The sequence below is a fragment of the Aulostomus chinensis genome, chromosome 2 (genome assembly GCF_037954235.1).
Source record: "Aulostomus chinensis isolate RoL2024-O1b breed Wild chromosome 2, RoL_Achi_v1.0, whole genome shotgun sequence".
NCBI classification, from domain to species: Eukaryota; Metazoa; Chordata; class Actinopteri; order Syngnathiformes; family Aulostomidae; genus Aulostomus; species Aulostomus chinensis.
Genome location: NC_141321.1, coordinates 6,207,949 through 6,220,050, shown reverse-complemented (window position 1 = coordinate 6,220,050; position 12,102 = coordinate 6,207,949). Strand labels below are relative to the sequence as shown.

Genomic DNA, 12,102 nt, shown 5'->3' with positions numbered 1-12,102 from the left:
TTATTGTACAATGAAAAATATCTCTGAGTTTTGGTTCTCAGGCAAGACGGGAGATCCGCAGACCAATCCAGTAAGACTGAGACGATCAGCTCAATCGCTCTGGCGACATGTGAGCGTGGCCGCCAGCACACCAGGTTCTCAAGGTAACATTACCTCAGCAATCAGGGAGGATGAGCAGCAGGAGGGAATTTCTCAGCTGTGGTTAGTCAGCAGGAACAACCAAAGATCACAATTTGAAACCAGCTGCTGTCTCTAATCTGGAGTCTTGCGTAGTTGTGGACTCCAGGAGGTCACAGATTTTTAGATCCTTCGCCAGGCAGAGACGAGCGTCTTGACACTCCAAACCAGGATTTGACAAAGACAATAACAAGAAACAGGAAATCTGGCCGGATATCTGGAACCTGTGAGCCACGCTCAGGCAGCTGACATCCCTGGTGTAGCGCTCGTCTGACACTTCATCGGGGCAAAGGCAAAAGGAAAAGCAACAAGTTCAATGAATTATTGATCTTAAGAATTAGTCTCGACATTTGATGGTTCTGGTACCTGAAATGTGAATTTCAACAGCAAACTGAATCCCTTTGACAAGCTACATGTTGAACTATGTCACCTTGAACCCTGATCAGCATTTGTTCCATTTGTGGACGTTATGCCTCAGATTATTAATCCATTGCAACCTGTCAAAGGAACTTGAATGCAGGTATGAAAGAAATAAATGTCCTAACATTTTAAATCAGCAAAGTAACTAATTCAACATAAAAATCGATGCAGCTTTAGAGGGAAAACCACTTGTCGAACACTTGATGGAGCCCCCCCGCCCACGGCAGTACTGAGCGTGCCCAGCAACCTTTGCCCAAACACACCCTGACACTCAGGCCGCTCTCATGTTCCCAGCCTGCACAAATAAACAACAGTTATCACATAATTACATTGAAGCCATTATGGTACACAGGCTGGAGTGCACTGCAGGTGAGAATGTGACCTTTGTCCTTTGAGAAGGTGTGAGACACGTCAACTCTTGAGACACCTGACCGAGGCTCCTTCAGCTCCTCCGTGTCCTTTTCAGAACACTCAGCTCACCCACCGTGTTTGGAAAAGCCATACGTCTTACAACCAGGGGCTGGTCTTGACCTTTGAACCCCCCCTTGAGATTTACTTGTGACCCACCCAGTGCTTGGGAAAGCCTGGTGGAGGCTCTGATGGCTGTATGGAGCCCGCTGCTGAATGGAGTGACACAAGCTTTAACAGATGTGGGGTCTGGGGCTGTGTGGTCACTCTGACCTCAGGATCTGTGCTGACTGTGAATGAGGCAGCAACAATCGAGCGCTCTGTGGCTGCAGCCAGCACACATTCATGAACCCAGGTTCTTTGAGCGTGAGCGAGGGTCTTTGTGCTGCCGCAGCTGCTCCCCTTGAAGACGTTTTAGAGAAAGAAATTAAAGGCCATTGTGTGTGGGGATAAAACACCCCGAGACTCTTGTGGTAAATGACTAAACCAAGAGCAGACCTGGTTGTTGGTTTTGCTGCAGCCGAACTGTCTAGACTCAGGCTCTTGCTCAACTGTGGTCCCTTCCCTTCCCTTCCCTTCCCTTCGTTTCGCTTCGCTTCACTTCATTCGTTCCTTCCATGACAGGGGGAACAAACTTGGTACACCGTCATACCTCAGGGATTATGAGATTATCTTTTCAAAGCCACTCTGACTGAAGCAGAGCCTCCCGGGTCATCTACAGTCGCCGTCTCACAACACCAGGAACGTGCAGAGATGCACGCAAGTGGTTTTCTCCTACCCTGCTCATGTCAGCGATGACGCCTGTCAGCCTACCATCACTTCTAAATAAAACCTGTTTTCTTGAACCTAAAAATGTTTCCTCACCATACAAAATTCTATCAACATTAATTTTATAATTATAGTTAAAAAAACAAAACACCAAGGGCAGAAATCCCTGCACCCCTGGATCTCCACCAAAACCAAATTGTTCCTTGGCCAGATGCCGAGGTGTCCATCACACATCATGGAAATTATTCACTGAGGGAACTGAAACTCTGCTGACAGACATAGAAACACATGAACTGGGTAAAAACATCAAGCTAATCCTGCTCTGAAGGAGGCTTTCAAACAGAGCAGTAAACTCTTATCTGACTGAACCTTGAAACTGGTCCATCCAGTCCAGGAGACTTTCAGCACACGTCTTTATTTCTACGGGGCCGATGTGCTCCAGTGAAGCAGGATGAAACTAACCGTTGGACAGATGTGGCCGAAACCTGACACGGGGGGTGGGGGTGGGTTGTTCACAAGGGTTCATGAGTTCGAAAAGATCCCATATTTGACACTGAGTTGATCAGTGACTGGAGGCTGTGAGCTTGAGGCTTCAGCGTGTTTTAGTCGCAGGGCTGCAACATCCAGCTGTGATGATATGGACTGACACTGTGCTACGATTTGGAACTCTTTTATGTTTTTTTTATTTTCATTGACTAAAACCCAATTAAACGTTAAGAGTGTCAATTATAAGGGGATATGCATGAAACAATAATTATCCATCCCTCCATCCATCCCTCCATCCCTCCATGTTCTCCCTCTTCTCCTGTTCAGGGTGGTGTGGGTGGAGCCTATCCCAGCAGCCTTCCCCCTGGACGGGTCACCAGTCCATGGCAGGGCCAACACATAGAGACAGACAACCATTGGCTCTCCCAGCCACGCCTACGGTCAATTTAGAGTCTGGATTAACCTGGTCCCTCTTGATGTCTTTGGACTGTGGAGGAAGCTGGAGTACCAGAGAGAACCCAGCAGGAACAGGGAGAACATGGAGACTCACCCAGAAAGACCCCGTGCTGCAGCCGGGGCTCCACCCACAACCTTCTTGCCACAGTGAGGACCACTGCTCCACCAGGTCGCCACAATAATTATTATTAATTAAACAATTTTGAGGCACTATCAGCCTTTAGCACCTACTGCAGTCAGCCACATTGAAATGAATTCTGATTTACTGTGGCACCATACTGACTTGAATCTTTCCCAGATGTCAACACTCGTGAATCTCAAAAAGACCAACAGTGACAAGTTCTGGAAGTACCTCCATGGTAACAGGGGACCTGAATTCTCTGCAAGAATTAACCCTGTTTTTCTTAAAATCCTGCGACACTGAGGCTTCTCTGGCAGCAGATAGCAGCACTTACAAGCTGCTCATGGCGAGTCGACCTCTGATGAACACGACATTATAGGTAGAAGAGACGTGTGTCATGCTGCTGTCTTTTCACTTGTAACTGGCTTCACTGTGTTTTTCTGGCTTCCATCAGGAAAAAGATGTTTTTATCAGGTGAGCAGAGAGGATATTAAATGGTCATGTGACAGTACCGAGATGGCTGATTGGTCAGAGAGAACCATTGCTACATCAACACGTGTCTCCTTCATCAGTTATGAAGCCATGATTCACAATCCTGATCATTAGATTCGCTCGACTACTTGGTTTGGTTTCTGACAAGAGGTTCTAGCAGAAACAGAGAGGAACACGGAACCATAAAGTCACCGATGCAACAGCAGCTTCATTTGGCATTACCATGACAACCAGCCATACTGACGGTACGATAGCATGTGCAGGGACAAGTCCTGAAGTCCCGAAAGTCCTGACTCCCACCTCAAGTGGAGTGGAGTCACGCAGGCGCGAGGGGCAGAAACTAAACTTGGCTGCAGAGCACTGTCGTGGTCTCTCTGCATTTTGAAGTAGTTAAAGCACACATTTGTACTTGTAGACCTTTGAAAGGTGAATAAGACGGTTGAGGGGGAAGGAAGGCTGTTCTATTCAGGGGTTCCAGTGAGCCGTGACAGTGAGTCCGTGCGCACAATACCAGGACCTGAAACCAAAGCAGCTGAGTGGAATTCAGCCATCACCACCAACAGCTGCGATGGTCCTACTGTAACACCACAGAGTGTCAGCAGGAAAAAGTACTACCTTAGGGTTATTTTGCATTTTTCTTCCAACTGTGACAGGCTGACTTCCATCCCAGCTCAGGAAAATGTGCCTTTTAGTCTCAGCTGGGTAAGGGCTGCGTTTGATTGACAGCAGGGGGCAGGCAGGGTGCCGGTGTTACAGGGTGATGAACCCTCAGCTTCAGTAGGTGAAGGTTTCTTTTCGACAAAGCCAGAAGGGGAACCAACAGGGGGGTTGGGGGTGGGCTGTGTGACTCTTCCACAGTACGAGAACCTTGCTACAAATATCACAGTATCGTGATATTCTCAACCTTTATGTGTAGTTTGTTATTAAATGTATTCGTTTTAAGAAAATAAAAAACTGTTTTTTTTTATATGTCAATATTTTTGTTCCACTCTTACCCATAAATGTAAATGATTTACCTAATTAATAAATTTTACTTAAACATTGTCTTTTGTAAAATCAGGTGGACACACATATACGCGAGCACACGCACACTAACGAGCAAGGCTATGACAGGAAGCCTGTAGACGACAGCCCAGTGGATCCCTCTTTCAGAAACACCACATACAGAAAGGGACAGACGGCAACTATGGGTGGTAGACATGGACACAGAGGGACGACCACCATATCTACAGCATCTGAGCACATTTATATAACCGGATGGGCGGAGCACGACTGGACTGAACCACTACTGCTGGATGGAGGTTAATGGCGTAGCAGCCTGTGTAAAACGGCGTCCTCTTGCAGCTGCTCCTTGTCTGCATGTTTTGCATGTTGAGCGACCTTCATCTCAAACAGCCATCCGTGCACTTAGGTTAGCCAAGTGTTCCCACACTGCCGACTTCATCTTCTTCTTCCCTCAGGGGGGCTCATCATGCGCAACCCCACTCAGCTATTGTCATGTCAGCAACACAAGGCAGTCAGCGACACTACTGATTGTTCTAGGCAGGTCCGGGGGGAGGGGCTTCGGGGAAGTAGCTGCTATGGTAGTGAAGGTATGACAGCATGACGCGAAACCAGTACCGCTCACCCCGGGGGGGCTGTAGCTGACAACACAATCAATTACATCTCAGGTAGATTTTAATACATTGCAGTTGTTGGCCAATATGGGTCGCTGGCTGATGCCAATACTCAGACGACTGATACAACACACTGAGAGCACATCAGCCTTGAACTGGTCCACCGCTGATGGACGGAGCTGCATCCCTGGGGTTTTAGCCTCTGTGCATCTGCATGTTTAGGATTTTGGGGGTTAGTGTGGTTTTCTTCAAAGGTCTGTGGTGACTTTTTGATGTAGTCGGGGTTCTATGAACGCATTATGATGTGAATGCTGAAGCATCATATCAGAAAAGGTTGAGGGGAATGAGGAAGTTTTAAAAGAAATCCCCTTCATTTTGAAAATGAACGATTTTTGACTTTCTTGCAGGTTGTTCGCATCTTTTTAGCAAAGGAGTAAATGCATAATCAAGGAACAAAAAGCCCTGATTCAAAGAAGCTCTGATGGAGCAAATCTTTAACTCCCAGCTGCCCCCCCCCCCCTGTCATTTTTATGAATATTTTCAGACTTTGCCTTCGTCTCTGGACAGAATGCAACATGTCCAACTGAAGGTGCCTCAGACCTCTGTTTTTCACTGATAGACGACTCTTCTTCTACTCTGGTTCTTGCAGCTAAGCGTAAGGCTGCCTGTACATACATGCCCGCATGTAATGTATCACTTGTAAGAGAACAATCACGTGCCTCCAATGACAGCATGAATTCATGCTTAAGTTCCTGCACAGGAGAAGTTGGGTGACACACAGTTGAGCAGCTTCCAGACTTGCGTGGGAAACAAAAGCACCTTTTCCACCATGGAAACTTTCCCACAGGAAATGAAACCTTTGGAGGAACTGCCCTTTCAACCACAGGCACCAGGGTCTAAATGGAGTTCTGGGGGAATTGCTTCACCCTTGAAAAGTCCTACCTCAGGAGGTGGTACTTTCTTTTTTTTTTCTTTTCTTTTTTTTTTAAACCTGTCCTGTTTAGCAGCAGCATCCATGTTCCTGGTGCCTTGTTGTACTGAAGCAGTTTTATTCTGCAAAGGAGGAACCTGATAAACTCCTCCTATCACCATTTATGTTTAATTTTATGAGGAATGGTGTTGGTTCATTGATGAAGCTACCAGACTGAGGACAGGAGAGAGAACAGGGACAGGACAGCGAGGACAAGGGGGAGGGGGGAGACAAAGCAACAACAACAACAACAACAGCAGAAAACAACAACAACAACAACAATAAAAAACACAAAAAACAACACAAACAAACAAAAAACAAATAAACAAACAAAGAAAAAGTAACAACAACAAAAGAAAAAACATTGGTTACAGAATTTCCTCTGCAGGCTTACCATTTGGTTTAATATAATTTTAAGATAAATGTCTGAGTGTGTGATTATGGGTCAGTTGTGCGCTCCATGCGTGTATGTGTGTATACGCGTGTGTATGTGTATGTGTGTGTGCTACGGTTTGTCTTGGATGCTGTGTGTAGCTGGCTGTAGCTGATGTGGGGGGGCCAGGACATCGCACCCCTAGTCCAGGATAGCAGGTAGGTCAGGACCAGGTCACCAGAGCACCCAGAAACCCCCAGGACACGGGGAGCCCCAGGCCACCCCCCCCCCCCCCCCCCCCCCAGGAAACAGCCACAGGCCCAACCCATGCCAGGACCCATAGGAAAGCATAGGAGCAGCAACCCCCATCCAGAAGCAACCCACAGAGAGACGGGGCAGAGATGACCCTGGTCCCGCTGGGCACCCCCCCACACAGCATGAGCAGAGCCCAGGGACACAGGGCCCCTCTGACCCGAGACCCGACCAGAGCCCCCCAAGAGGACCGCCAGCGGCGAGGCTGACACCCACCCACACCCCACACCCAGGCGGGGCAGCCACAGCCCACCACAACGACCAGGCCCACCGCCCCCGAACAGAGCTATCCCCCCCAACCCACGATCCCCATCCCCTCTACTCATCCCCTGTTCTCCCCCTCCCCCCAGAGCAGGAGGGCTTCAGGCTATAGGGCACCACCAGCCAGCCAGCCGGGACCCCCCACTCCCTGGAGAGGCCCAGCCCACCCGCCGGGGTGAGCCGAAGGCACGCACGCCCAGGACCGCCACCCCCGGACCAAACAATCATACTCTCATCTTCTTCCATACAGGGGCTGAGAACTCTATAGATGCTGATACGGTCCAGGGCACCTCAGACTTAGTGAAACCGCCAGCGAGCGATCCACCGTACAGCAGCAGGGCCCGTGACCAACCCCAGCCCAACCACCACACCGGGAAGAGGACCACCCCCCCCCCCCAAAGAGCCCCGGCCAGGCCCCCAGGCCTGCAATGGTGCAGTTAGCAAAGGAGGCAGCACTGGACCCACTCCCTGCCCCAGCTGCCCCCCCATCCCAACATGGTGCAGGGTGTGTGTTGTGCGTGGGAATGTAGATGTGATGATGTGGATGACTAGAATGTAGTTAAAATTGGCAGAGGCACCCAGGGCATGGGAGCCCCGCCGGTTGCAGACGGCAGAGTTTCCCAGTACATCCTCATGCACTCCCCCAAGCCCTAAATGTCTACGATGTGATTAAAATGGGGGGGTCCAGCCCCTCAAGGCCTAGTGATACATAAAATGTGATGTGAGGCAATGAGAAGGGCTGAGGAATGGGCCGGACCTGCAGGGGGCCAACTTCCAGACTGACCCCGCTGACCACCCCGTCACCACTGCAACCAGCCGACAGGGAGTCTGGGAGGTGGTACTTTCTGAAGAAATGAACCAAAGGAACCTTTTGTAATGACAAACACACCAAAGTCTGAGGAACATCTGGTGGATACACAACTAGAGATAATCAACAACAAACGATCTCTGACTACTACTGTTAAATGACAATATACTTCCAGGGGAACTGAACTCCAGGGCCAGCTAAAAAGAACGGCTCTGGCCAAGCGGGAGCTGGATCCCATCGCTCAGGTGAAAGATCCACTCAGAAGAAAGACTTTGACAGAGTTTGTCTCAAGCTTCCAGATTTTTCTGCCTGATGCCATTTTAGTTTCAGAACGTTCTCAAAAAGTGTGAGAAATGGGTCCAATATTTTCTCCAGCATAAAAATCGCTTCCCCAGTAGAGAGAACTGACTCAGAACCTGCTTCTGCTGGGCTCCTAAAGGAAAACCACTCCTCTGTCCACTCCTTGGTTCTGCTCTGCTGGCTGAGCCAAGAGCAGTCAGAAAACATCAGTTCTTCATGACAAGTCAAGCAGGCATCAGGCGGGGATGCGACCGCTCCATACTTGGATCTGTATCACTGCTGATTAAAAAGAACTGGTGTCAGCTATGGGCTGACTGGTGACGGGTGCAGCAGGTGCGGCAGGTGCAGCGGGTACGGCAGGTGCAAGGGGTGCGGCTGGTGCAGCGGGTGCAGCAGGTGCAGCGGGTAGGGCAGGTGCAGGGTGTGCGGCAGGTGCAGCAGGTACGGCAGGTGCAGGGGGTGCAGCGGGTGCAGCAGGGGCAGCAGGTGCGGCAGGTGCAGCGGGTACGGCAGGTGCAGGGGGTGCGGCAGGTGCAGGGGGTGCGGCAGGTGCAGGGGGTGCGGCAGGTGCAGCGGGTATGGCAGGTGCAGGGGGTGCGGCAGGTGCAGGGGGTGCAGCAGGTGCAGCGGGTCATTTTTATATGTATCATTGGGGGAAAAGAGGTGAGAGGATTGCTACTCAGCAGCAGCTCTGAGCTGACGGTTCAGTTCTTAAGTCTGACTCCCATTTGATTGAGACACACAATCAGAGTGTTGATGGAGAGCAGTAGCAAACAATCACATCATCAAGAGGCCTTTGCAGGTTAGATCAGGTCACTGTCAGATTCTGGGTCAACTCTGGGGTTCACTTGGTAACTGCTGTGCTGTGTCAATTCCTCCATGGGAGTCAGGAAACATTGGACTATCATTATCATGTCATGAGAACACCCATGTTGATCGTAGAGGAACGCTGCCACGGGTTCCTCTCAGCACCATCACGTGTCTCTGACAGCTGCTCCGGGCACAGCCATGACGTCATGCGTCAAACCTTCAACTACAGTGTTTCCACACTGGGTTGGATCCATAGACAGCAAACTAAATCTGTGTGGGCTGACTCTTTTTCCATTTACATCCAATATTGATTGCAAATCAATTAAGAATCTGATCAATAAGCAGAATTACTAATGACACTGGTGTCAATGAATCCCCATCATAGTTCAAATCATGTTGGACACAATAACAAAAAGTTCACTGGACCAAAACCTTTGTAGGGTTTTATTTTCCACATTGAATTTTGATCAGGCCTTGAAGAAGGAATTGAGAAATAATCAGATCAATAACCTGCAGGGATGCAGGGGACTTGGAGATTTTCCCAGTCAATCGCTAATATTTATCAATATCAAGTGTATGATATTCATCTTCTGTACCTCATGTAATATTGAGAATTTGTAAAAGTTATTTTTTTCTTGATTTCCAGAAGATTTGAATTTAGTTGACATTTGATGAAGAAGAACTTTGAGGGGAGGAGGCAGATCCCCCACTGGCTGGTGCACCCACCCTGATGGAGGACAGCGAAAATCCTATCAGTTCCCAGCTCTGGTCCCAGGGGCAAAGACTCGAGTCCTGGATGAGGTTTATTGTCTTGTTTTTGTTGTGAGTGAAACATTAAATATGCTCTCGACTTTACAGGCTGTTCTAAAGTTCAGGCTGAGACCTCAGGAACTCTCCGACTGTCAACCAAATAGACGTGAACGCTTCAGGCCGGCCGCGTGCCGCAGGCTGAGCTATGTCTGTAAAAGCTGCAGAAGAACTCAGAGGTGTAAACTTGCAATCATTCTACCGTTAGAAACGGCTAGCGCTGACGTGACTCATCCACACTGAGGACAGACTGACATTCTTCCCCGAGTCCCATGTATGTGTTGCAGCTATATGGCCAGTGTTCCATGGTAAGGAGATTAAATCTGTTCACGAGGCTCATCTCCCACACAAACATCCCTCCAAAGAATCATGAGGAAGGCAGAAACGTGCCCTGATGGCAGCCCGTCTGACACACGCCTGCAGACTTCCTCTGACACCTCACATCAAACGCAGCCCAACATGTTGGAATCCCACTTCTTGGGTGCAGTTTCCACTAGCAGCTGAGGACAGGGGCCAGAGATGTTAGGAGTCCGATTTAAAACTTGTCCTTGGACCTCGGCAGCACTGCAGCGGCAGGATTAGATCAAATATGAGGGGTATTTATAGCTCGTGACATTTAGGAGATAAAGGTTGTGAAGCAGAATGGGTGGAATGCTGGGTTGCAGTATCACAGATATGGCAGGAGGATGACCTCACCCACTGGCAGGGAGCAGAGAAAACAGGCTGCAGCAGGTGAGTTCAGGCAGGAGTGTGATACTGAAGCCCAGTCTGAAGGACAGGTCCAGACCCCTGACTCTGGTGATGGCCGGAGCCGCAAACCAAACACTTCTCATCTGTCCCTGGAATGTATCACCTCCCGCCCTTCACTGCTCTGCAAGAACTCTTCAAGGCTTTGCAGTTCCTTGACAGCAGACAGGTCAATATTTAAAGGCACCGCAATGGAACCGAGCGACTGAAGCAGTCCCTGCATGTTTCAGCCCCCCAGCAGACACAAGAACAGTCCCGGCCCAGAGGCAGGCTTACCTCGCCAGGGAGGACATCGTGGCTCCTCGAGGGAACGTCTCAGGCTTGTTACCTTCGCACTCAGGTACACCTCGGTCCCCCTCTCATGCTGAGGACCGCGGCGGCTCAGATGCGCGGTGCGTCCCGGTGGCGGACTGCTGCGACCGATCAACACCTTCCATAGCCCCCTCCTCTCTCTGTCTCTAGGGATTCCGCTTCCTTTGTCAGGAGGAACTTCTAAAGAAACTCGCTCAGCTCTTAAGTTCAGCTGTCAGTCTCCAAACACGGCCAGAAACATCTACAATCACGCTCGGAACACCGTCTATCGCCTCCAGGCAGGTGGTCGCTCTCCCATCCAGCCCCACAGGTCCAACCAGCGGCGGGACACAGCGACCGGAGACGCTCGGCTGAAGGAGCGCGGGTGGCTGTGTCGGAGTGTCAGCTCGCTCTCTCTCTCTCTCTCTCTCTCTCTCTCTCTCTCTCTCTCTCTCTCTCTCTCTCTCCCCACCTGAGCCACATTCCTGGTCTGAACCCGCCTCTCTGCTCCAATCGGAGCCCAGCTGCTGCTCTGAAGTCAGCCGTGTCACACTGGCTCCCTCACACCACTCGCGCCTGTTATCAATATTTTACAATACTTAGAGTTTATTAATAGCTTCTAATGAGTTGGACAGAGAGCCAGAGATGCCATAGATGGCGAGAGGACAGGAGGAGTGGCTCCACACTTTGATTCTCTGGTGGCCAGAATAGAGACCTTGATCCAACAATTACATGACCTGAGGCCATGAGGCTTGTTCCAGTACTCGTCTGTGCCATGAGATGGAACCCACAAGAACCAGACCCATCCCTCCTGAAAGGAAAATGATGTGGAATACAGCACCCAGCACGTGGACCACCCAGAACACATTTCTGATGTTTCTGTTTTTGACTCCCCCACTGTCGCAGATCTGTGGTGTTCCTTCAACGTCATGTTGGGCGTTTATGGAACATTAATTCCACTTTGAAAATAAGTCAACATGACAGTTATTTGTTCTTATAACACAAATTTGCCTTTTTATGTCTATTTCAAGAACATACATGAAAATGGTGACTTCCGTTGTGTGGTTGAACAACACACGCGTCTTCAGATTTGCTTCATGTCACAGAATAAGCAAAGTGAATGTAAATGAAGAACGCTGCCACTTCACAAGAAGCTGTTGTTGCAGCATAAAAAGAAGAAAAGACTTCAGTGCCGAGTCAAACCCAGAGCTTCTGAGAGGAAACCAATCTTATTGCCACGCTATGACAGTATTATTAGCTCCATTTCTGAACGATTTTTCTCAATTCTTACATCCGACAAGCCGGTTCAGCAGTTGAGCCCCGGCCCAAAGGTCTGAAACAGTCTCTTTCCTCAGTGAAGCAGAGACGCACATCGCATTTCTCACAGAGGTTGGTGGTGTCATTGACTCTGCAGATTTTGCAGCAGCCACGCTTGTCACTTTCACAGGCCAATGTGCAACCTGGTCAGTACCAACATCA

At 49.5% G+C, this 12,102-nt stretch overlaps 1 protein-coding gene across 1 annotated transcript in view; it reads right to left on the bottom strand.

Moving 5' to 3' along the window:
- Positions 1–11,057, bottom strand: part of adamtsl5 (ADAMTS like 5) — a 50,614-nt gene extending 39,557 nt beyond the window's left edge. The window contains exon 1 of the mRNA XM_086224594.1: positions 10,609–11,057. Coding sequence (XP_086080720.1) covers positions 10,609–10,625 — 17 coding nt within the window. The 5' untranslated portion in view covers positions 10,626–11,057. The remainder of the gene's footprint in view (positions 1–10,608) is intronic.
- Between the last annotated feature and the right edge of the window lie 1,045 nt (positions 11,058–12,102).